We start from the raw sequence: 27097 nt of genomic DNA, 5'->3' as shown, positions 1-27097 counted from the left end.
TGGTCTGAATGTGTCTTCCCAAAATTTATATGTTGAAATGTAATCACCCTTGTGATAGTATTAAGAGGTGGAGCCTTCAGGAGGGGATTAAGTCATAAAACGTTCAGGGAGCTGCCAAAGGGATGGGGCTACACAGAGAGCCCCTACTAGGGCAATTTCTATTGGAGCAGTAGGAGTGGGGCCACTGCAGAAAGGCCCCACCAGGGCAATGCCCAACAGAGTTATGGGGTTGGGGTCACCGCAGAAAGCCCCCACTGTGGCAATGTTTAGTGGAATTGTGGAGGCAGGATGATCTCTGAGGTCCAAGACTTATTAAGCCACCAGTGTGCAATGTGCAGTGCCAGCCTGAGAGAGCCTCAGGCACTCAACTTCAACCCCTAAGAGCTGCTGCATGGGCTGCACCCAGCAAAGCCATGAAGGCAGTGCTGTCTGAGGGATTGGGGGCCCAACCTCCACTCCAGTGTGTGCAGAAGGCACGGCATGGAATCAAAAAAGATTATTCCCAAGCCTCAAAATTTAATATTGTTTGCTTTGTGTTTTGGATTTACTTGGAACTTGGGATCTTCTTTCCTATTTCTCCCTTTTGGAATAAGAATATTTATCCTATGCTTGTCCCACCATTGTAGTTGGAAGCACATAACTTGTTTGATTTTACAGGCTCACAGCTGGAAAGGAATTTGCCTTATGAAGAGTGATACCTGAAGTCTCACCTATAACTGATATAGATGAAACTCTGGACTTTAGACATTGGAGCTGGTACTGGAACAAGTTAGACTTTTGGGGCTACTGGGATGGAATGAATGTATTTTGAATATGAGAAGAATATAAATTTAGGGAGTCAAAGGTAGAATGCTATGGTCTGAATGTGTCTCCCTCAAATTCATAGTTCTAAGGAAATATAAAACTAAATAGGTAAAGAGAATTATGATAGATTAAGGTGCCTGTTAAATTGATCCTGCACAATTCAGGAATTTTTAAATTTTCAGAATGAAAACTCACACACATTTATTACACTGGTGTTCTTTGGAAAAGTGGGTCTGAATTATTATAATATGAAAATTGACTTTTTTCTGTTAAAAAATGTTAAAATTTAACTTTGGCTCTAAAATGATAAAAATTAGATACCAAAAGAGGTGATGAACCAAAATCCATATTTTCAAAGTAGGGTGTTCAAGAACCAATTTGACAATTGACCTATAATAAAGACATAATAGAAGAGTTAACCGCATAGAGCAGGGGTCAACAAACTTTTCTTGTAAAGAGCCAGATCGTAAATGTTTCAGACTTTGTGGCCCATAGGGTTTCTGTGGCAGCTACACACCTCTGTTGTTGTAGTGCGAAAGCAGCCACAGACAATACTTCAACAAATGAGCAGGGCTATGTTTCAATAACACTTTATTTACAAAGACAAGCAGTAGGCTTGATTTATCCCAGAGGCTGTAGGTTGCCCAGTGCTGGCATTGAGGAAATAAGGACTTATGAAGAGGTTCTTTTGGAGAAAGTTCTGTCATACCCCTATGAGAACCTTCTCTCAAGCCTTGAGAGAGGGGGCCTTCAAAAGGTTCACTTGAAGCGCTTTACCTGTGTCCCTCCAAATTTACAACACATGTTGTTCCCCAAATTGGAAATTACCTTCACTCCCTACCAATGGCAGAACAAACACCCGTAAGTGTTTCTTGTTCCCCCAAGGCAGGTCATGGGGGACAGAACATCTGCCTAAACTGGCTTAATTTGAGTTCAAAAGAATCACCCCAGAAGGCAGCAGTCCAGAAGAGACAATTCTGTGCAGAGTGAACTGAAACCTGGAGCAGACTGGGAAGTGGCTTCAGAGAAAAACGTGACTGGACATTCTAATTGAAACTCCGTTTGACCAGAGGATTTCTTTTATGTTTTAAAAATTGAGCTGAAGTGAAATGAGCCAGGCACAGAAAGACCAATACTGCATGATTTCAGATTGGATGTGGAATCTAAAAAAGCTAAACTCACAGAAGCAGAAATTTGAATGGTGGTTTCCAGGATTGCAGGGGCAGCGAGGGAGGTAGTGGGAAATGCGATGTTGGTCAAAGGGTACAAAGTTTCAGTTAGGAGGAATAAATTTTGGAAATCTATTGTACAACATGATGATTATAGTTAATAATAATGTATTGTATACTTGAAAATTGTTAAGAGAGTTGATTTTAAATGTTCTCATCACACACACAAGCAGGCTTGAGAGGTGATGGATATATTAATTACCTTCATTTAGTCATTTCACAGTATATACCTATATCAAAACATCAGGCTGAACACCATAAATATATACAATTTTTATTTGTCAATTAAAAAGTAACAATAAAGAGTGAGCTCATAAGTTATGGAGTTAAAATTTTATGCAGAAGCAAGGGAAAATCTTCCTCCAGTGAAAAAATTCTAATGAGATTTTGAAGACAGAAACAAATCACATTTTTTTTGTTTTTGTTTTCTAAATGTTTTACAAGAGAAAATTTCAAAAGCATAATCAGTAAGAGAGAGAAAAGTGTGCTGAATTCCATTATGCAGCCATTGTTAACTCAGTATGCAGCCATTGTTAACTCAGAACCAATACTGTTTCGGTTCTACTTCCCTTTCACCACCCCCACACCGCAAACACAAAATTACTAATTCTAGATCATATCATTTATTTACAAATACTTTAGTATGTATCTCTAAAAGGCACGAACTTTTAAAAAAACATAACCATGTAATCTTCAATAATATAGGACCTTAATATCCTCAAATATCTAGTCTGTGTTCAAGTTTTTCTGATTGCCTAGTAATTGATTTTAGATTTTGGTCAAATTAGGATCTAAAGTCTATGTGTTGCCCTTTAGTTGTTAAGTCCCTTATAATGTATAGATTCCCCAACACTTTTTTGGTCCTTTGCAATTTCTTTCTTTCTTTTTTGGTTGAAGAAACCAGGTTTTTGTCCTGTGAATTTCCACTTTCTGGCTATTGCTGATTTCATATTTGTGGTGGTGTTAGAATTTTTTTTTATTTCTTTTGAATTGAAAATAAGATCCAGAGACCTGATCAAATTCAGGTTTAATTATTTGGCAAGACCATCTCATGGGTGATGTGTGCACTCCTGTAGTACTTCCAGGCCCATAATGTCTGGTCTTCCTCTGTGATGTTAATATTTATCAGGATTTGGGACAGTTTGATAAATCCATTATAAAGTTTTTTTTTTTAAATCAGCTTTCCACGTAATGGTTTTGGCAGCCATTGATGACTGCCCATATCCATAATTTTATTAGGGGAAAATTACATTTTGATTACATATCTCTGGTTGTTTTTGTTCAAAACATAGGTTATATGTTAATCTGCCAGTACATTGGCATCTTCTGGATGAGGGACTCATTAGTCTTCTCACAAGAGTCCCTTTTGTTCATTAGCTTGTGGAATTTGAGTGTGTGTGTGTGTTTTTTTAATTGTTTGTTTGGAGGGGAGTTGATAGGCTAATTAGCTATAGAGACAAATTTCATTTTTGCTTAACTGACTCTCACTGCATGAAAAGGCAATCTAATTCTCCAGCCTACTTTGTTAAGGTCTGATGACTTCTGTGGGCATGACCTTCAGAAGACTGGTTGGTCCTCTGTTTTGGAAGATCCTTGAGTGCCAAGCACATGATACATTGATGATCTGCTTAGTAAGAATAAATGTTGCTCCCCAGTTTGAGAGGTTTTTGCTCTCTTTGAGAAATATTTTCCCAGACATTCTAATGTCTAAATGCCATTTGAGTAGACAATCTTCTTCAATCCATGCCTGGTAAGTAGTGGGGTTCTGTGTAGCCAGCTTATTACACTAACTTCTCCTGATTCCAGTCATAGCTCCTTATTATTTTGTCATCAATGATGTTAACCAAATCAAGGAACATATTTGCTACTTTTCATATATCTCACTCCTTCCTTTTTCACTATTGTCTTTATAGGACTCATAACATGTTTAAGAGGAAATTGAATACTGCATGTACAGGTCTGAAGAGCTAGAGGCTGTATCTATAACCTTGCCAGTTTAAAGCATAGATCTTGAGTCTAAAAAAATTAAGTGGGTACTGAGATCAAATTCTTGGAGGAAGAATATCAGGCTCTTAAACAATTTCAATGTCATAAGCAAGTGGGCCTCCAATGGAAAATCCCAGGTAAAAAGACACCTTCTCTATGCTTCTGCCACTTCTAAGTTGACCTAAAAAAGCAGGAGTGATGGGTATTGTGATTTTTTCATTGATTCCATATTCTATATATAAACAATTATTTTCAGCTCGACCTTGTAAACGAAGCAAAAGTTCTTGAACTTTTTCCTCCTTCCACACATCTCCACTCTGCCACAAGGAATTAATATCTGGTGTCTTTTCAAAGCACTGGTCAATTTTTCCTTTGTGAACAAGTCTTTTCAGTCTTTCACCTTTTCCAAGAAAGAAATATGCAATTGGTTGCTTTGTACGATGCATATGTTTATATTGCCCCTTGAAAGAATTTTCCAGTGCTTGAGAATACTCTTTCATTTGTTTAGAATGTTGATCTAGTTGTTGATTTTCTGGCCAGAATAAGAGGGAAGCTAGAAAATACGGTTCTGAAAACCGATAAGTCAGTCCTATTGGTTGCAAGACTTCTCGAAGCTGATCTTTTAGTTTTTCAACTGGCTTTACTAATCTGGAGGTAGGTTTGATACAGGAGAGGATAATGTTGGCCAAGATGAAATTTAGCTTTTCTTTTGACTGGATTTTGACAGCGCATCGTTCTAAGAGAAAAGTATATTCTTTCACTATACATTCCATAGTGCTTATAGCATCCTCTTGACTTTTGATAAGATATTCCAAGAGCCCAGAAAACTTGTCTGCTTTTAAAGCTACTAGGTTTCTCCTGCATCTCTCTACTTGAAGTGGCTCACTGAACTTTGATCCAGGATCTGTTTTTCGTGATTCTTCTAAGAGACAAAATATATCTACATATTTCTTAAAATATCCAGCCACCTTTCTCCGAGTTTTGGCCTCTTCATTTTGCTTAATATTGTTCCTGGGTTTTAGCAGGACAAAGTATTCATCAAAAAAATCAAAGGACTTTTTCAAAGAAAATTTCAATTTAGTTAAATAAGGAATATAGTTTTTGAGGGCTAATTTATATTCATTGTTTGGATCCCCTGGAATATCACTACTTCCTGATATAAAATTGACCATATCTCTTTTAGATAGCTCATTTTTATTATCAAAAAAAGGAATGAGCTGGAGAATTTGGATTGTGTAAAGCCCAACTTCTATCTCTCCTTGATAACCAGCTATATTGTAAGTATCATACCTCCTTTTTGACTTCAGATACAATCTTTCCTTCACTTCATACTCTCTATCTTCACTTTGTTGTTGAGATTCTTTGAATGCACTTGAGGCATGTTCTGCTAAATTCAAAAGAGCAATTAGATCATCAACTGAAATGTTCCTGTTTCCTCCGTTTTCCTCTATCCACCATCTTATTTTACTTTTGTAGACTTGACCCAGTGTATCTGAGATATAAGAATTGTCAGGTTCTATGATTTTTGCTTCTTTTGCCCAGTTTAGAGCATTGTCAAAGTCCTTCTTTTTAATGTAGAAATGTCTTGCCAACGCTTGGCAAATGAATGCATTTGGGTTGAACCGACGGATACCTTCAAGCAATACAGCTTCAACCGCTTCATTTCCTTCATCTTTATGTAATGCTTCAATAAATGGGGAAAACCAATTTCCTGTTTCACTTTCATGTTCATCGCGGTGTCTTGTGAGTAGGAGTGTGTGCATATCTTGCAAAAATTTACTTTTTCCCATACCAGTATCGAAGAACAAATTCTCAGTTAGCATATCCAACATAATTTGACTTTTATTCAGGTGATAGCTTTTCTTCAATTCTTCCAGTGAGAACTTTGCAATCAAAGAGTGAATGATGCGTACTCCACAGTAGTTCCCACATTCGATGACCTCTGTTTTTATCAGAATTGTAGAGTAAGTGCCCATCTTGTCTTCAAATTTTTCTGTCCCCCAGAAAGCCTTCTTGTTTCCAATTCCTAAGAATTTTTCACACTGTGATAGTGAAATGGTGGTATCAGGCACATATGAATTAAGAAGAGTCAGAAAAGAAAAGAGCTTTGCTTCCTTGGTGAAAATATTCTGCCCTTTCAGGATATTCCGGACCACATTTTCTATGTATTCTTTATTAAAATTGGTTTTCATGATCATAAAAGAATAAAAATCCTCAAAGTTTTTATGCTGTTCTTTGATTTCTTTCAATTTAAGCTCAAAAGCTCTCTGTTCTTTGGGAGAGAGTTGCTGTATTACGGCAATACTGTCTGGGATCCTTGCACTTTTTTCAGGATTTTGTGATCTCATACAATTTAGGATAATCACCAGAGGTTTTTCATATCGAACGTACTTTTTAGCTATAGCTGTTTGAATAGAGTACTGCAGAAGATAGACGTTATCTTGTTCTTCAAAATCATCAACAAGGAGCAGTACAGGTACATATTCCTGACGGTTCATTGCCCCATAGGTGATTAAACTGGTTACCTGTTCTCCAATTTCAGAAAAATCCACTGTCTTGTTTTTCAGCACAGCACATCTGAATTTCTTCCTTAGTTCCCAGAGAATGTGCATAGCCAAGGTAGTTCCCCCACAGCCTGGATGATGATACAGATGAATAATTTTGGTACTTGTTGGTTTAGAAGAATCTGCACAGTTTTGAATCATTGCTTCAAGTCTTTCATATTTATCCCTTTTGACAAAAGGTGAAGAATAACTTTCAGAAGAGAAGTAGAAGTTCCACCATGACACTTTGCCACCTCGATAGAAGTCTTCCTCTTTTGATGCCTTGAATTCAAGGAATTTATTTTTGTCCTTCTCTAACAGTGTACCCTCACATTCATTTTCACAGATAATTTCCAGGGCAGTCATGATATCTTCTTCCTTTTTCAGAAGGACAGTCGATAAACCAATAGATGGCAAAAGTCTTTTTGAAGATTGAGTCACAGATTTTAGTTTAAGAATAGTGCCATTGATCTCTTCAAGGCTTAAAGCAGAAATACATTGGCTTGAAATTTCATCTTGGTGTTTTATTAATCTTGCTTCAAGTAGATCTTTCCATCCCTGAAATATGTGTGGGTGTACACAAATACACAGTATATTTTCCATTCCTTTGAGATCCTGGTAGAAAGCACAGAAAGTCTCAATGAGGGGATCTCTTGGGTCATCCACAGAGGACAGTAAAAGAAATACCACCAAAAACTTCCCTCTTGGCATTATGTCTTCACGTGTAAGAAATGAAATCAGTTTCCTGACATCAGAAGCTCTTTCTCTTTGCCAGGAACTTGGATCAAAGGGTTTATATTTTTCACTGTTAAGGTCTAACCTGCCATTGCAGAAAATCCAGCTGGGTTGATGGTAAAGATTTAGAGTAGAAATCATCTCATTTGGTGTGGTTTTCTCTTCTACATATACACTTGGAAAATGAAGGTTTGCTACTCGGCTTTCTTTGTAAGCTTTGACCACTCCATTGATGTTAGACTCAGGATCAAACTCCAATACAGCAAACCATTTAATTTCCTTCAGGAAATCTAAGTGTTTTGTTTGATCTGGGTGGCATTCATTTGTTACAAGAATGTACTGTTCATAGTATGAATTATCTAACAAATCTTGATTTCCTGTCAATAATTTAACCAACTTTGGTCCCTCCCTTTCTTTTTTATTTGTTTTTGCTCTGAATTTTTCTTCTGCTGCTTTTCTGGACTCTGCTAGTGTTTTAAAATCGGCTTTAAATGTTCTGAAATCAACTTTATTTTTCATAATGTCCTTAGAGCTGGTCCCCTCTCGCACAAATAGTGAGAATTTTTTACTTTGTTCCCATGTTTTGTTGTTGTAATTTTGCATTTTAATCTGGAAATAATCATATTGGCATTCAGAGAACTGTGGAATAATGTCCACTTCAATAACAAATCTGTCAGATAGAGTACTATTTGGCAGTAAAACTTCCACAAATCTTGGCTCTCGAATGCACTTCTTTGCTTGTTGGACCTGATGGTCTTCAAAATACTTGTTTATCATCAGATTGAAATGGTTAATGAGGGCTTCCTTGGTATCACTGGTGACTTTGATGCCAACAATTTTCCCATGGGGTTTGTCTATGACTCCAAAATGAATAGTGCCATTGGTACGTGAATTCATACAAGCTGAAGCAAATCGGAAAACCTCATTGCTAAATTTCATCTTGACATCCTCTTCTGTGGCTGTTGCTGTATTTGTGAAGGCTTTGAATTCATGTATTGGATCAATGAGATTGCCTGGTCCTGTTTCAGGCTGTAGAATAAAATCCAACTTGTAACGATATGGATTACTGAATTCATCAAATGGGTATGATACACAATTCAGGTCTATGGACGGTTGCCTTTCCTTTGTATAATCTATTTGATCTTCCATGAGCTCAACTTTTAGTGACTTAGAACTTTTAGCAATTGTACTAATTGTAGACGGATTAGCCATATCTGGGTTCTCTTTATCCTTTTGTTTTTGCTTTGAAGTTTCTCTATGTTCCTTTTGAGACACAGTTTGGTCTTTAGGAGCATTTTTACTGGGCTTTCCCATCTTAGACATCTGAATCGAATCTTCAATGGCTGTTTTCCGCAATTCTTTGAATAGTTCTTCTATTTGAATAGCTGGTCCATGTGTGATGCCCATATCAACAAGATGTTCTTTTTTTAACCACTTCAAGACTGCTCCATTCACGTCTTGTCCGGTCAAAATTTCCCTGTGTTTTTGGTCAATCTTATGACTTTCTAACCACTGATTTACATCCTCTTTTGTCCAATCATCTGTATTTTCTGGAAGGTTCAGTTGCTTTGCCATTCTGATACCTATATGTAGAAAAAGAAAAATTATTTAGTATTATTAAAGGTAAAATTTTGAAACAATTTTAGTAGATAATATATACATAATTTTCAAAATTTAGAAAGTTCAAAAGGATATGCCAATGAATTATCTCTTGAGAGAATGTGACTATTGCCAGTTTCTTCTGCATCCCTCCAGAGAAAGAATACCAAATACAAACGCATGAACACCCTTTTCCCACATAAATTGTGGCATACTATACATAATTCTCTTGCTTCATTCACTAAGTAAATTTTGGGAATGCTTCCAGTCAGTATATATAGAGATAGTTTATCCTTATTAATGATTGTTTGCTATAATGTGCATTTGCTGTATTATTTAAGAACATTCAATTCTGCTATAGAAAATAAGAGAAAAAAGAAGGATATTTGAAACTAAGTACAGAAGCAAGTTTGTGAGATACATCATGATAAATGTAGATAAAGTAAATAGAGCATATGTGTATTAAGCATAGTTAGAAAGGGATATAAGAACCAAATAGTAAATATTCATGAGACACACATGAAGCATTTGCTATTTTTGAGGTCTTAATTGGGTTACCTATTTGGTGACACCCATTCTAATCATTTGTGTTCTCCATTGAAGAAACATCAGTAAAATCCATAGTAGCTTATCAGGCTAATGACCTGTATCTGTGGCCAGGCATACTCATCCCTCTGCATTTCTCTGATTACAGCAAGTATATGTCATTGACCCAGGACCTCTTCCATCTGCTGAGACCCTTTAAACAGACCTCAACTCTGGTTCTCAAAATTGTACAATCAGTGGAGAATGCTGAAACATCAGAGAGGAAGAGAGAAGATATATTAACTTGTGCAACTCAGGTAATAAGATCCTTCTACCCTTCTTGTTCCTTATCCAAGATGTGTTGACCACCTCTTTGTTGTGTTGTTGGGTATTTTAATTTTTTTTTTTTTGAGATGGAGTTTTGCTCTTGTTGCCCAGGGTGGAGTGCAATGGCACAATCTCGGCTTATTGCAACCTCTGCCCCCTGGGTTCAAGTGATCCTCCTGCCTCAGACTCCCAAAGTGCTGGGATTACAGGCGCGAGCCACCATGCCTGGCCTTGTTGTGTTATTTTAATTGATTTTAAAAAATATGCCCTTCAAGCATCTTAATTTTGTCTGTGAGCTGTTCTGGTTCATGTCATCTGGAATAGCTTGCTGAGTAGTGAACTTGTTGGCTACTGTTGTATTAAAGTAATTTTTCACATAATAATTAATAAGAGCTGATTCCTGAGCAATAACTCATGGCATAATAATTTAGTTTGCAAATTTGCAGACTACTATCTGAAAAATTAATGTCAATCTAGGCTACAGAAATACAGCAATGGTTGGAAAAAATGAAATTCAAATAATAATAGTCAGCTTTAAGTATGATCCAAAATTGTGAGTCATTTTAATGAACTAAACTTTCATTTATCATGGGAGACATCAAACTAAATAATGGAGACAGCCTGGGGAATGGCAGCAGATAAATTATTATATAGGCCCATGTTCATGAAATAATACACAGAAATATTGCTTTCTAGTGGCAGATACAAACTCAGGATTAGGATTTACCTTTCTTTCAAGACATGAAGATGCCAGAGCAATGGTCCAAGGTTTAAGCTATTATTTTTTATGTATGTAACTACAGAATACACAGAAAGTGAATAAGCAACATACCTTACAGCTATATCAATACAAAATAGGCAAAGATAGGCAATATCTTCATTGCGATTTTGTACTATAATTTTATAAGATTTTACTATTGGGGAAGCTAGGTAAAGAGTACACAGAATATCAAATTATTTCTTACCACTACATATGAATCTACAACAATCTTAAATAAAATTTTACTCAAAAAATAAAAAACTGCAATGGTGTCCATATTTAGCACCGAGCAGTAATAAAAATGCTGCATATAAAGAGTTGTAAGGAAGAATGTCTACAGTACTTGGAGAAATGTGTATAGCCTTGGATGTATTTATAAAAATGGAAGAATGGGTGTGGCCCGCCGTGCCTTGCTGTGCGCCTGTGTGGCTAAGGCTCCTGCTGTGTGTGCGCACGGGTGTGACTTGTGTCTGCAAAGTTTGTGACATCCGGGGGACTGCATGTACCTTCAGCCATCCTCCCTTCACACGCATGTGGACAGTGTCACCTCCTCAAGCCATAGGGTGCCGAGTCTAAAGCATGGGGCCGGGTTCCAAGATGGCTGAATAGGAACAGCTCCAGTCTACAGCTCCCAGTGTGAGGGACACAGAAGATAGGTGGTTTCTGCATTTCCAACTGAGGTACCGAGTTCATCTCACTGGGGCTTGTCGGACAGTGGGTGCAGTCCAAGGAGTGTGAGCCAAAGCAGGGCAGGGCATCGCATCCCACGGGAAGCTCAAGGGGTTGGGGAATTCCCTTTCCTAGCCAAGGGAAGCTGTGGCAGATGGTACTTGGAAAATTGGGACACTCCCACCCTAATACTGTGCTTTTCCAATGGTCTTAGCAAACGGCACACCAGAAGATTATATTCTGCACCTGGCTCAGAGGGTCCCATGCTCACAGAGCCTTGCTCACTGCTAGCACAGCAGTCTGAGATTGAACTGCAAGGCGGCAGCAAGGCTGGGGGAGGGGCGTCTGCCATTGCTGAGGCTTGAATAGGTAAACAAAGTGGCCAGGAAGCTTGAACTGGGTGGAGCCCACAACAGCTCAAGGAGGCTTGCCTGCCTCTGTAGACTTCACCTGTGGGGCAGGGCATAGCTGAACAAAAGGTAGCAGAAACTTCTGCAGACTTAAACGTCCCTGTCTGACAGCTTTGAAAGGAGCAATGGTTCTCCCAGCATGGAGCTTGAGATCTGAGAATGGACAGACTGCCTCAAGTGGGTCCCTGACCCCTGAGTAGCCTAACTGGGAGACACCTCCTACTAGGGGCTGACCAACACCTCATACAGCCAGGTGCCCATCTGAGATGAAGCTTCCAGAGGAAGGATCACACAGCAAAATGTGATGTTCTGCAATATTTGCTGTTCTGCAACTTCCACTGCTGATATCCAGTCAAACAGCATCTGGAGTGGACCTCCAGCAAACTCCAACAGACCTGCAGTTGAGGGTCCTGACTGTTAGAAGGAAAACTAACAAACGGAAAGGACATCCACACAAAAACCCCATCTGTACGTCACCATCATCAAAGACCAAAGGTAGATAAAACCACAAAGATGGGGAGAAACCAGAGCAGAAAAGCTGAAAATTCTAAAAATCAGAGCGCGTCTTCTCCTCCAAAGGAATGCAGTTCCTCGCCAGCAATGGAACTAAGCTGGACAGAGTATGACTTTTATGAGTTGAGAGAAGAAGGCTTCAGATGACTGGCAATAACAAACTTCTCTGAGCTAAAGGAGGATGTTCGAACCCATTGCAAAGAAGTTAAAACCTTGAAAAAAGATTAGATGAATGGCTAACTAGAATAAACAGCATAGAGAAGACCTTAAATGACCTGATGGAGCTGAAAACCATGGCACAAGAACTACGTGACACATGCACAAGCTTCAGTAGCTGATTCTATCAAGTGGAAGAAAGGGTATCAGTGATTGATGATCAAATTAATGAAATGAAGCCAGAAGAGAAGTTTAGAGAAAAAAGAGTAAAAAGAAACAAACAAAGCCTCCAAGAAATAAGGAGCTATATGAAAAGACCAAATCTACGTTTGATTTGTGTACCTGAAAGTGACGAGACAAATGGAACCAAGTTGGAAAACACTCTTCAGGATATTATCCAGGAGAACTTCCCCAAACTAACAAGGCAGGTCAACATTCAAATTCAGGAAATACAGAGGACGCCACAAAGATACTCCTCGGGAAGAGCAACTCCGAAACACATAATTGTCAGATTCACCAAAGTTGAAATGAAGGAAAAAATATTAACAGCAGCCAGAGAGAAAGGTCCGGTTACCCACAAAGGGAAGCCCATCAGATTAACAACGGATCTCTTGGCAGAAACTCTACAAGCCACAAGAGAGTGGGTGCCAATATTCAACATTCTTAAAGAAAAGAATTTTCAAACCAGAATTTCATATCCAGCCAAACTAAGCTTCATAAGTGAAGGAGAAATAAAATACTTCACAGACAAGCAAATGCTGAGAGATTTTATTACCACCAGGCCTGCCTTACAAGAGCTCCTGAAGGAAGCACTAAACATGGAAAGGAACAACCGGTACCAGCCGCTGCACAAACATGCCAAATTGTAAACACCATCAATGCTAGGAAGAAACTGCATCAAATAACGAGCAAAAGAACCAGCTAACATCATAATGACAGGATCAAATTCACACATAACAATATTAACCTTAAATGTAAATGGGCTAAATGCTCCAATTAAAAGACGCAGACTGGCAAATTGGTTAAAGAGTCAAGACCCATCAGTGTGCTGTATTCAGGAGACCCATCTCATGTGCAGAGACACACATAGGCTCAAAATAAAGGGATGGAGGAAGATCTACCAAATGGAAAACAAAAAAAGCAGAGGTTGCAATCCTAGCCTGTGATAAAACAGACTTTAAACCAACAAGGATCAAAAGAGACAAAGAAAGCCATTATATAATGGTAAAGGGATCAATTCAACAAGAAGAGCTAAGTCTCCTAAATATATATGCACCCAATACAGGAGCACCCAGATTCATAAAGCAAGTCCTTAGAGACCTACAAAGAGACTTAGACTCCCACACAATAATAATGGGAGACTTTAACACCCCACTGTCAACATTAGACAGATCCACGAGACAGAAAGTTAACAAGGATATCCAGGAATTGAACTCAGTTCTGCACCAAGTGGACCTAATAGACATCTACAGAACTCTCCATCGCAAATCAACAGAATATACGTTCTTCTCAGCACCATATTGCACTTATTTCAAAATTGACCACATAGTTGGAAGTAAAGCACTCCTCAGAAAATGCAAAAGAACAGAAATTATAACAAACTGTCTCTCAAACCACAGTGCAATCAAACTAGAACTCAGGATTAAGAAACTCACTCAAAACCGCTCAACTACATGGAAACTGAAAAACCTGCTCATGAGTGACTACTGGGTACATAACGAAACGAAGGCAGAAATAAAGATGTTCTTTGAAACCAAAGAGAACAAAGACACAACATACCAGAATCTCTGGGACACATTTAAAGCAGTGTGTAGAGGGGAATTTATACCACTAAATGCCCACAGGAGATAGCAGGAAAGATCTAAAATTGACACCCTAACATCACAATTAAAAGAACTAGAGAAGCAAGAGCAAACACATTCAAAAGCTAGCAGAAGGCAAGAAATAACTAAGATCAGAGCAGAACTGAAGGAGATAGAGACATAAAAAACCCTTCAAAAAAATCAATGAATCCAGGAGCTGGTTTTTTGAAAAGATCAACAAAATTGATAGACTGCTAGCAAGACTGACAAAGAAGAAAAGAGAGAGGAATCAAATAGATGCAATAAAAAATGATAAAGGGGATATTACCACCGATCCCACAGAAATACAAACTACCATCAGAGAATACTATAAACACCTCTATGCAAATAAACTTGAAAATCTAGAAGAAATGGATAAATTCCTGGACAAGTACACCCTCCCAAGACTAAACCAGGAAGAAGTTGAATCCCTGAATAGACCAATAACAGGTTCTGAAATTGAGGCAACAATTAATAGCCTACCAACCAAAAAAAGTCCAGGACCAGCTGGATTCACAGCCGAATTCTACCAGAGACACAAAGAGGAGCTGGTACCATTCCTTTTGAAACTATTGCAATCAATAGAAAAAAGAGGGAACCCTCCCTAACTCATTTTATGAGGCCAGCATCATCCTGATACCAAAGCGTGGCAGAGACACAACAAAAAAATAGAATTTTAGACCAATATCCCCAATGAACATTGATGCAAAAATCCCAATAAAATACTGGCAAACCGAATCCAGCAGCACATCAAAAAACTTATCCACCATGATCAAGAGGGCTTCATCACTGGGATTCAAGGCTGGTTGAACATACACAAATCAATAAATGTAATCCATCATATAAACAGAACCAAAGACAAAAACCACATGATTATCTCAATAGATGCAGAAAATGCCTTTGAAAAAATTCAACAGCCTTTCATGCTAAAAACTCTCAATAAATTAGGTATTGATTGGACATATCTCAAAATAATAAGAGCTATTTATGACACACCCACAGCCAATATCATACTGAATGGGCAAAAACTGCAAGTATTCCCTTTGAAAACTGGCACAAGACAGGGATGCCCTTTCTCACCACTCCTATTCAACATAGTGTTGGAAGTTCTGGCCAGGGCAATTAGGCAGGATAAAGAAATAAAGAGTATTCAGTTAGGAAAAGAGGAAGTCAAATTGTCCCTGTTTGCAGATGACATGATTGTATATTTAGAAAACCCCATCATCTCAGCCCAAAATCTTAAGCTGATAAGTAACTTCAGCAAAGTCTCAGGGTACAAAATCAATGTGCAAAAATCACAAGCATTCCTATACAACAATAACAGACAAACAGAGAGCCAAATCATGAGTGAACTCCCATTCACAATTGCTTCAAAGAGAATAAAATACCTAGGAATCCAACTTATAAGGGATGTGAAAGACCTCTTCAAGGAGAACTACAAACCACTGCTCAATGAAATAAAAGAGGACACAAACAAATGAGAGAACATTTCATGCTCATGGACAGGAAGAATCAATATCGTGAAAATGGCCATACTGCCCAAGGTAATTTATAGATTCAATGCCATCCCCATAAAGCTACCAATGACTTTCTTCACAGAATTTGAAAAAACTACTTTAAACTTCATATGGAACCAAAAAAGAGCCCGCATTGCCAAGTCAATCCTAAGCCAAAAGAACAAAGTTGGAGGCATCACACTACCTGACTTCAAACTATACTACAAGGCTACAGTAACCAAAACAGCATGGTACTTGTATCAAAACAGAGATATAGACCAATGGAACAGAACAGAGCCCTCAGAAATAATACCACACATCTACAACCATCTGATCTTTGACAAACTTGACAAAAACAAGAAATGGGGAAAGGATTCCCTATTTGATAAATGGTGCTGGGAAAACTGGCTAGCCATATGTAGAAAGCTGAAACTGCATCCCTTCCTTACACCTTATACAAAAATTAATTCAAGATGGATTAAATACTTAAATGGTAGAACTAAAACCATAAAAACCCTAGAAGAAAACCTCAGCAATACCATTCAGGACATAGGCATGGGCAAGGACTTCATGACTAAAACACCAAAAGCAATGGCAACAAAACCAAAATTGACAAATGGGATCTAGTTAAACTAAAGCGCTTCTGCACAGCAAAAGAAACTATCATCAGAGTGAACAGGCAACCTACAGAATGGGAGAACATTTTTACAATCTACCCATTTGACAAAGGGCTAATATCCGGAATCTACAAAGAACTGAAACAAATTTACAAAAAGAAATCAAACAACCCCATCAAAAAGTGGGCGAAGGATATGAACAGACACTTCTCAAAAGAAGACATATATGCAGCCAACAGACACATGAAAAAATGTTCATCATCACTGGCCATCAGAGAAGTGCAAATCAAAACCACAATGAGATACCATCTCACACCAGTTAGAATGGCGATCATTATAAAGTCAGGAAACAATAGGTGCTGGAGAGGATGTGGAGAAATAGGAACACTTTTACACTGTTGGTGGGACTATAAACTAGTTCAACCATTGTGGAAGACAATGTGGCAATTCCTCAAGGATCTAGAACTAGAAATACCATTTGACCCAGCCATCCCATTACTGGGTATATACCCAAAGGATTATAAATCATGCTGCTATAAAGACACATGCACATGTATGTTTATTGCGGCACTATTCACAATAGCAAAGACTTAGAATCAACCCAAATGTCCATCAATGATAGACTGGATTAAGAAACTGTGGCACATATAAACCATGGAATACTATGCAGCCATAAAAAAGGATGAGTTCATACCCTTTGTAGAGACATGGATGAAGCTGGAAATCATCATTCTGAGCAAAGTATCGCAAGGACAGAAAATCAAACACCACATGTTCTCACTCACAGGTGGGAACTGAACAATGAGAATGCTTGGACACAGGTTGGGGAACATCACACACCGGGGCCTGTTGTGGGGTGGGGGGAGGGGGAAGGGATAGCAATAGGAGATATACCTAATGTAAATGACAAGTTAATGGGTGCAGCACACCAACGTGGCACGTGTATACATATGTAACAAAGCTGCACGTTGTGCACATGTACCCTAGAACTTAAAGTATAATTTTTTAAAAAAGGAGGAATGACTGAAAATCATGAACCTAACGCCAATTTAATAAATTGAAAGAAGAATAACAGAATAAACCTGAAATAAGAAGAAAGAGAAAAATAAAGATAAGAGCAGGAATTTATAAAATGGAAAACAAAATGACAAGAGAGACTCAGTAAAGTCCAAGAGCTGTTTAGATAAAAAGTAATAAAATTGACACATCCATGGAATGATTAACCAAAAAATAAAAAAGAGAGGTGGCACAAATAAGCAATATTAGAAACTTTAAAAATGAAAGGGTTTGGATGTTATTCCAACCAACTTTAACTGAATAAATTGAAAACTGAGATTAATTGAGCAAATTCTTAAAAAATATAGCTTACCAAACTGACTCTAGAAGAAACTGAAGGAGTCTCACTTCCAGGGTGATGTAGGAGATCACAAAAGGCCACCTATTCACCCACCGCAACAATGAGAACAAAATCCGAAAAATTGCAAAACTCATATTTTTAAGTAATCACAAAGTCATCAATAGACGAGATGACAAGGACTGGATGAACTAAAATTCCAGAGAGGAAAGATCCCTGTCTATATAAGATTTGGGGGCATTTGTTGATTTGGGGTTGGGTTTAAGGATTAGACTTGGCCTACTGGTAGGAGGAGAAACCAGTGGGGATTTTCATAGTCACAGGGGCGGGTCTAATGAAGTGCAATTAGAAATGTTCCAAAATGTCTACTATAATGGAAATGCAAAGTAAAATTACAACAAGGTAATACTACATGCGTACCAGAATGGCTAAAATTAAAGACTGGTAACGCCAAATGTTGGTGATGATGTGGAGTCAATGGAGCTCTCATACACTGCCTGTGGGAATGTACATTGTTTCAGCCACTTCAAGAAACTATCAGTTTTTGTGAAGTTAAATATATACCTACCCTTTGGATCTGCAATTCTCATGAAAATGATTAAAGTACTGATACAGGCAACAACATGAATGAATATCACATCATACTGTGTGAAAGAAGCCAGTTACAACAGAAAACATATTGTAGAATTCTACTTATATAGTTTAAGAATAGGCAAAAGTAATCAGACTGATGTGGGGGGTGGATATTTTCTGGGAAGGGGTGATGGAAATATTTTATATCTTGATATGGCTAGTGGTTGCACAGATAAGTACATATTAAAATTTCATAGAGGCTTACCCTTAAGTTTGCTCATTGTGTACAAGTTATACAGTATTTAAAATGCCAATAACGCCTCCAAAATACATTAGAAAATAAATAAACGGATGAATAAAATAAAAGAGATACTTGCATAAAAAAGATGATGGTGTGTTATGAATCAAGGGTAATTGTGAATTCAATGGTATATGAGGTCCTAAAGTTTTACTAGGTGTTTATTATTGCAGCCTCAGATTCTGCATCCCACTCAGTGTTGATTCAATACTGGTTTTAGAGTTGTCTAAGAACTGACTACACCCTCGTCTAGTAACCGTTCTATCTAAGTCACTTTCTTGTATCCACTTACTGAGTCACATCTACTCCACCCTATGAAAGTATGCTCACTTTTGTTGCACCCACACTATTTAACACATAAAGCAGGGGTCCCCGGTTATTCTGCTGCTAGTGTGCTGTGGCTCCTGAGGCCTCATACCCATGACTTTCATCCCCATCTCACCGCATCCCACCAGTACCCTTTTCCTACCAGTACCCTTTTCCTGGGGTCTCCCTGACTTCCTTCATCAACTTGGACCTTTCACAGTTTTACAGACACAGTCCTTAGTCTCTGGGTGATACGTCATAAACTAGATTATGAGACTGATTGGTGAATTAGATGGATTATTTGATTTATGCAAGAACTGCATACCATTATATGGAAAAACATAAACTCAGGTTCTCATATAAGAGTGTGAGGGATGGAGAACTGGGCCTGAACATTTGATTGGGAAAGTAAGCAAATAATAAAGAAGTGACTTTTGACTGTTTTCTCTACTAGAGACATTATGAATATTTCAAATGTCATTGAACAGGTTACACTTTCACACTTCTTCCCCTAAAGCTTTTGTCAGATTATTGATAGCTGTGCCTTTCAATACATTATTTTAAAAAAATTGTTGATGATGTCACTCTTGGAGAAAATGTATGCCACCATTCATAGGTATTTATGCCACTGTTCATAGATATTTTACATATTAATGATTTCTTTATACTGTCTCTTGTTCCAAAATGTTTTTTAGGTAATTTAGAAAGTAATACAGGATCACACATATATTAAAACCCTTAGGTAAAGAAATCACGGGGAAGGCTAAATAAGGGTAGGGGGAAAAAAAGGTGCAATCATGGAGTAAAATTAATACCTAAAATTACTGGTTTTGATTCCGTATACTTTAAAAACTGACCTGAAAATTTGGTTCTGAGCATCTTAGTAGGAAACACTATTTGTTACTGACTGAACCCGCATACATTTTTTAACTGTGGTTGGTGTTAAACTGTAGGGTTTGTTAACTTTTCTAGAAGGGAGTTGAAGGTCAGGCCTTTATTCAGAAATGTGATCCTCTAACCTTCTTGCATTATCTTACTGTTTCCCTTAGGGAGAAATTAGACATAAGCCTAGTATTTTTGCCAGGAACATAAAACTGCCATAATTCCAAAGACTTCCCATAGTAGTCTGTCTGTCTGTCTGTCTTCCTATATATGTCATCCAACAACAGTATCTGAGAAGCTCTCAGAGAGTTTTGTTTTCTGGAAGCTACCCATTTCTTAGAGTAGATGGTGGAAGGTGTATTTGATTAAAGTGAAGTACTTTTAAGTTTTCATTGCCTGTTCTTTATCTATCTTTCCTTTTTTTTTGAGACAGGGTCTCACTCTGTTGCCTATGCTGGAGTGCAGTGGTGCAATTACAACTCACTGTAACCTTAAATTCTTGGGCTCAAGCAATCCTTCTGCCTCAGCCTCCAAAGTAGCTAGGACTGCAGCTGCGTGCCGCCACATCCAGCTATTTTTTTTTTTTTGGTAGGAATCTTGCTAGGTAGGGTCTTGCTATGTTGCCCAAGCTAATTTTGAATTCCTGGCCTCAAACAATTCTCCTGTCCTTGCCTTCCAAAGTGCTCAAATTACAGGCTACCACACCTGGCCTCTTTGTTCTTTCTGAAGATGCTGTTATGCCTTGGGAGAGTTCATCAATAAAAGTGTCTATAGTTTTCAATTGCATCTTTAATGAAATGTTATGACTAATTTTTCAACTAATATAAAGCAGACTGCTGTCAGAGCAACAAATAGTCTAGCATTTCTAGGCTTAGAATACTATTTTTTGTTTTGAGGTATATTTAAAGCTTCTAATTAAAAAGTATATTTCTTTCTATTCAATAAAATGCTGCTATAGATAGTAAGAACAATATTAATAATAGATATTGTACTTACCCAGTAGTCTTGCAAATTTCTTTTACATATATGTGGGGAAAACCATCTCTTTTGGTGCTGAAAATATCTGATGTGTTTGTTTTCTTCCTCCTACGATGCAAGAGAAAAGTATTTTCCTCACTCTGGTTTTAACGGAAGTCTATGTATTCTCTGCTTCTGTCTCACAGCAAGCTCTTATTAGCTCAGAAACAGCAGGGCGTGTTTAACAACTGGGAGGTTGGGGAAGGAAGAATGTAGGTGTGGTTTCAGTTTCATTTCTCAGATCTGAAATTACAGCACGGCCTTTTCTATCTGAAATGCTTTTTAATAAGCTATGGCTGTATACCACCTTCTGGTCTGCTTGGTTAAAATCTGAAGGCTTAACAATTTTTCCTCACTTGAGAGTTTCGAGGGCTGCAGAAAGCCCCATTGTCTTGTTATAGACAAACTGTGGGATATTCTGGCTTAATTGATCCCTTGGGAATATGAGTTTACATTGCAGTCCCAGACTTGTAGAGTGCCAGGTTGGAGATACTCTAGGTCAGTATTTCACTGGCCTTTAAGGGTGGAGTTACTGTCCATTTCTGTTCCTAAAGTGTAAAGAATGTCTTTCAGGGATAGGACTTCTTTGAGCACCCCAATAAATACTAAACGCATTTATTGCAGAGCAGACCAGGGCTGCAGCAGACCTGATAGTCACATTGTAGAGATTTATCTTTTCTAAGGTCAGTGTCAGGGCCAGGTAGAAAACTGCCTGAGTGAGAGCAACGAAAATAGCTGATATTTTAAAAACTAACAGCAAGTACTGATATTTATTGTGTGTGCTCAATTAGCTTTTGGTTTCCACATCCCACAATTGATTCACACTGGTTTTAGATGAAAGCATTTAAAGACATTTATTTTAAAATATTTATTGGGCACTTACCATGTACCAGGCATTGTTCTAAATGTTTCATATTAACTTAATTACTCTTCACAACAATCTCCTGAGGTAGAGATTATTTTTATCTCAATTTTAAAGGTGAAGAAACTGAGGCATAGAGATTAAATAATATGGCTAAAGTTTGCATAACTAATACATGGCAGAGATTTGAATTCAGGTTTCAGGCCAGTGCTCTTAAATCCTGAGGTTTAGGAAGAAAGAAAGTGGCTATGAAGGACAGTCTAGATATGACCATTACACTCATCACCCTCAGGAACCCTCCTCATAAGGGGACCCCGGGCCTGAACTCCAAAACCTGGGTTCCACTTTGCATGGGGACCAGTGTGATGGTTAATTTTATGGGTCGACTTGACTGGGCCACAGAGTACCTAGATATTTGGTCAAACATTATTCTGGTGGTTCTGTGAGGGTGAGGAGGCAGGACTAGCTTGCAGCTCCTGCTGGGACAGACAGGACAGCATGTGGAGACTCACATTGTGAACTTTTGCTTCAAGAATTACTGCAGCAACATACCAGGAAAGCCAAAAGAATTCACAGACCCTTTGAAGGAACTGTATCGCCACTGCAGGTTCTCTGAGATGCCAAAAAAAAGGCCATGAGTCTGCTTGCTTTCTCAGCAGGGAGGCTGATAGTCAGGGGCAAGTTCTCAGCCCTGGTCACCGACTGCCTGGAAATAGACTCAATGTTGTTGGCAGGGGCACAGTGGGAGTGAGACTGGCCTTTAGGACTGTGGGTTGTGTGGAAATGGGGTGAGGCCTGTGACTGCTGGCTTTTCCCCACTTCCCTGGTGTCCCGTGTCACTCAGTGGAGACAGCCATAATCCCCCTGGGAACATAACTCCATTGGCCTGGGAACCACACCCATGACCCCCACAGCAACTGCAGCAAGCCCCACCCAATAAGAGTCTGAGCTCAGACACACCTATCCCTGCCCCAACCTGGTGGTCTTTCTTTACCTGCCGTGGTTGCAAAGACAAAGGACGTATTCTGCCCACTGCCTCAGAAACATGAATATATAACTAGACGACCCTAGGTCAAGTTTGCTTCCTCCCTATAGTACCACAGCTAATGCACTCTTGAAAATGCCACCTCCTGGCTGGAGGTCAACCAACACAAAACCAGAGCATTTAACAAAAATATAACCAAGGACCCTTACAGAGTCCACTTCACTCCCCTGCTACCTCCACTGGAGCAGGTGTTGGTATCCACAGCTGAAAGACCTGAAGATGTATTACATCACAGGACTCTTTGCCGACACTTCCCAGTACCAGTCTGGAGTCCAGTAGCTCTGCTAGATGACTAGGCCCAGAAGAGAAAAACAATCACTGCAGTTTGGCTCTCAGGAAGCCTCATCCCTAGAGGAAGTGGGAGAACACTACATCAAGAGAGCACCCTGTGGGATAAAAGAATCTGAATAGTAGCCCTTGAGTCCCAGATCTTCCCTTTGACACAGTCACCCAAATGAGAAGGAACCAGAAAAACAATTCTGGTAATACAAAAAAACAAGGTTCTTCAACACCCCCAAAATACCACACCAGCTCACCAACAATAGATCGAAACCAAGACAAAATCTCTGAATTGCCAGGAAAATAATTCAGAAGGTTTATTATTAAGCTAATCAAAAAGGGACTAGAGAAAGGTGAATTCTAACTTAAAGAAATAACAAACATGATACAGGATATGAAAGGAAAATTCCTCAGTGAAATAGATAGCATACATAAAAAACAATCACAATTTCTGGAAATGAAGAACACAATTAGAGAAATAACAAATGCACTGGAGGTGCTTGGCAACATGGCCAAATAGGAACAGCTCTGATCTGCAGCTCCAAGTGAGATCAATGCAAAAGGCGGGTGATTTCTGCATTTCCAACTGAGGTACCTGGCTCATCTCATTGGGACTGGTTAGACAGTGGGTGCAGCCATGGAGGGTGAGCTGAAGCAGAGTGGGGCATCTCCTCACCCAGGAAACACAAGAGGTTGGGGAACTCCCTCCTGTAGTCAAGGGAAGCTCTGAGGTACTGTGCCATGAGGAACGGTGCATTCTGGCCCACATACTACACTTTTCCCATGGTCTTCACAAGCTGCAGACCAGGAGATTCCCTTCGAGGCCTACACCACAAGGGCCCAGGGTTTCAGGCACAAAACTGGGTGGCCGTTTGGGTAGACACCGAGTTAGCTGCAGGAGTTTTTTTTTTTTTTTTTTTTTAATACCCTAGTGGTGCCTAGAACACCAGCAAGACAGAACTGTTCACTCCCCTGAAAAGGCGGCTGAAGCCAGGGAGCCAAGTGGTCTAGCTCAGCAGATCCCACCCCCACGTGCCAGGTCTGTCCTGCAGACCCTGGCCGAGCGATGGATGTAAGGGGTACTCAGACACAGCTATGCAGTGTAAGAGCAGCTAGGGGTCTGCCTGGCTTTAGTGGCCAAAGTGCAGCAGCCCTGAGAAGCTGGAGCTGCTTGCTTTTATTCAGTGCTGGCACAATGCCGAAAACCTGGAGCAAACACAACCTGAAGTTGACTAACATTTAATGTTCCCCTTTCAGGAAATGTCATACGCATGGATGATCAAAGGTCAGTTCCTGGTCAATATAAGTTAGCGAGCCTGTTTAAGATAAATTCCCCTACACTCACTTGTACCTACTCCTTGCCCTCTGCCTCAGGAATATAGAACAGCTGCCTTCAGCTATTCTCCCCTGGAGCTTTGCAGAGCCTTCTGACCTTTCAGAAGTTCTGCTCCTTTCCCTATTGTTTCTCCCACCACTCTGACCGATCTCCTACACCCATGGAACCCAGCAAGCTAAGATCCACTGGCTTGAAATTCTTGCTGCAAGCACAGCAATCTGAAGTCGACCTGTGATGCTAGAGCTTGGTGGGGAGAGCAGTGTCTGCCATTACTAAGGCTTGAGTAGGCTGTTTTCCCCTCACAGTGTAAACAAAGCCACCAAGAAGTTCAAATTGGATGGAGCCCACTGCAGCTCAACAAAGTTGCTGTAGCCACACTGCCTCTCTAGATTTCTCCTTTCTGGGCAGGGCATCTCTGAAAGAATGATAGCAGCCCCAGTCAGGGTCTTATAGATAAGACTCCCATCTCCCTGGGACAGAGCACCTGGGGGAAAGGGTGCCTGGGGGCACAGCTTCAGCAGACTTAAGCATTCCTGCCTGCCATCTCTGAAGAGAGGAGCAGATCTCCCAGAACAGCACCAGAACTCTGTTAAGGGACAGACTGCAGACTACCTCCTCAAGTGGGTCCCTGACCCCTGTGCCTCCTGTCTGGGAGACACCTCCCAGCAGTGGTTGACAGATACCTCACACAGGAGAGCTCCAGCTGGCATCTGGCAGGTGCCCTTCTGGGACAAAGCTTCCAGAGGAAGGAGAAGGCAGCAATCTTTGCTGTTCTGTAGCCTCTGCTGGTGATATCCAGGCAAACATGGTCTGGAGAGGACCTTCAGCAAATTCCAGCAAACCTACAGCAGAGGGGCCTGACTGTCAGAAGGAAAACTAACAAACAGATAGGAATAGCATCAACATCAACAAAAAGGATGTCCATACAAAAACCCCATCTGAAGGTCACCAATGTCAAAGACCAAATGTAGATAAATCCATGAAGATGGGGAGAAACCAGTACAAAAATGCTGAAAACTCCAAAAACCAGAATGCCTCTTCTCCTCCAAAGGATCACAAGTCCTTGACGGCAAGGGAAGAAAACGAGAGGGAGAATGAGTTTGATGAATTGACAGAAGTAGATTTCAGAAGGTGGGTAATAACAAACTCCTCTGAGCTAAAGGGGCATGTCCTAATCCAATACAAGGAAGCTAAGAACCTTGAAAAAAGGTTAGAGGAATGGCTAACTAGAATAAGCAGTGCAGAGAAGAACACAAATGACCTGATGGAATTGAAAAACAGACCATGAGAACTTCGTGAAGCACACACAAGTATCAATAGCTGAATCAATCCAGTGGAAGAAGGGATATCACAGATTGAAGATCACCTTAATGAAATAAAGCATGAAGACAAGATTAGAGAAAAAGAGAATGAAAAGGAAGTAACAAAGCCTCCAAGAAATATGGGATTATGTGAAAACACCAAAATCTACATTTTATTGGTGTACCTAAAAGTGACAGGGGGAATGGAACAAAGTTGGAAAACACTTTTCAGGATATTATCTGAACTTCCCCAAACTAGCAAGACAGGCCAACATTCAAATTCAGGAAATACAGAGAACATCACAAAGATACTCCTTGAGAAGAGCAACCCCAAGACACATACATCAGATTCACCAAGGTTGAAATGAAGGAAAAAATGTTAAGGGCAGCCAGAGAGAAAGGTCAGGTTACCCACAAAGGGAAGCCAATTAGACTAAAAGCAGAACTCTCTGCAGAATCCCTACAAGCCAGAAGAGAGTGGGGGCCAATATTCAACATTCTTAAAGAAAAGAATTTTCAATCCAGAATTTCACATCCAGCCAAGCTAAGCTTCATAGGTGAAGGAGAAATACAATCCTTTACATACAAGCAAATGCTGAGAGATTTTGTCAACACCAGGCCTGCTTTACAAGAGTTCCTGAAGGAAGCACTAAATATGGAAAGGAAAAACTGGTACCAGTCACTGCAAAAACATACCAAATTGTAAAGACCATTGACAGTAAAAAGAAACTGTATCAACTAAAAGGCAAAATAACCATCTAGCATTATAATGACAATATCAAATTTACACATAACAATATTAGCCTTAAATGTAAATGGACTAAATGCCCCAGTTAGAAGACACAGACTGGCAAATTGGATAAAGAGTCAAGACATACGGGTGTGCTGTATTCAGGAGACCCATCTCACATGCAAAGACACACATAGGTTCAAAATAAAGGATTGGAGGAATATTTACCACACAAATGGAAAGAAACAAAAAAGCATGTGTTGCAATCCCAGTCTCTGATAAAACAACTTTAAACCAACAAAGATCAAGAAAGACAAAGAAGGGCATTACGTAATGGTAAAGGGATCAATGCAACAAGAAGAGCTAACTATCCTAACTACATATGCACCCAATACAGGGGCACTCAGATTCATAAAGCAAGTTTTTAGAGACCTACAAAGAGACTTAGACTCCCACACAATAATAATGGGAGACTTAAACACCCCACTCTCAATATTAGACAGATCAATGAATCAGAAAATTAACAAGGAAATTCAGGGCTTGAACTCAGCTGTGAACCAAGCAGACCTAATAGACATCTACAGAACTCTCTAACCCAAATCAACAGCCATTTTTCTCAGTACCACATCACACTTTTTCTAAAATTGACCACATAATTGAAGTAAAACACTCCTCAGCAAATGCAAAAGAACGGAAATCATAACAAAAAGTCTCTCAGACAAGAGTGCAATCAAATTAGAACTCAAGATTAAGAAATTGACTCAAAACCACACAACTACATGGAAACTAAACAACCTGCTTCTGAATGACTACTGGGTGAATAACAAAATTAAGGCCAAAATAAATAACTTCTCTGAAACCAACGAGAACAAAGACACAACATACCAGAAACTCTGAGACACAG

General features: G+C 39.3%; 1 protein-coding gene and 1 long non-coding RNA gene across 4 annotated transcripts in view; one reads left to right on the top strand and one right to left on the bottom strand.

The window, feature by feature from the left end:
* LOC129041264 (uncharacterized) overlaps positions 1-9647 on the top strand; it is a 59374-nt gene extending 49727 nt beyond the window's left edge. The window contains exon 3 of the long non-coding RNA XR_008503829.1: positions 9591-9647. This is a non-coding gene — a long non-coding RNA (uncharacterized LOC129041264). The remainder of the gene's footprint in view (positions 1-9590) is intronic.
* On the bottom strand, positions 1806-20795 carry SAMD9 (sterile alpha motif domain containing 9). Of its 3 annotated transcripts, XM_063667566.1 has the most exons (3): positions 20620-20774; positions 9541-9688; positions 1806-8880 (listed from the first exon to the last, which is right to left on the bottom strand). In XM_063667566.1, exon 3 carries the CDS (start codon positions 8870-8872, stop codon positions 4106-4108), a length of 4767 nt encoding a protein of 1588 aa, XP_063523636.1. In that variant the 5' UTR covers positions 8873-8880; positions 9541-9688; positions 20620-20774; the 3' UTR covers positions 1806-4105. The 3 variants fall into 3 exon arrangements, with proteins under 3 accessions (XP_063523636.1, XP_054352670.1, XP_054352671.1); XM_054496695.2 differs by lacking the exon at positions 9541-9688 and having other exon boundaries at positions 20620-20795; XM_054496696.2 differs by lacking the exons at positions 9541-9688; positions 20620-20774 and adding an exon at positions 17580-17661.
* Between the last annotated feature and the right edge of the window lie 6302 nt (positions 20796-27097).

Source organism: Pongo pygmaeus, chromosome 6, assembly GCF_028885625.2.
Source record: "Pongo pygmaeus isolate AG05252 chromosome 6, NHGRI_mPonPyg2-v2.0_pri, whole genome shotgun sequence".
In the NCBI taxonomy this organism is placed as follows: domain Eukaryota; kingdom Metazoa; phylum Chordata; class Mammalia; order Primates; family Hominidae; genus Pongo; species Pongo pygmaeus.
Note: the sequence above shows the minus strand (reverse complement) of the source record. Positions and strands in the feature narration are given on the sequence as shown.

What these genes read in the sequence shown, in the direction of transcription:
- SAMD9 (XM_054496695.2), bottom strand. Translation starts at nt 8,872, where the DNA reads ATGGCAAAGCAACTGAACCTTCCAGAAAATACAGATGATTGGACAAAA.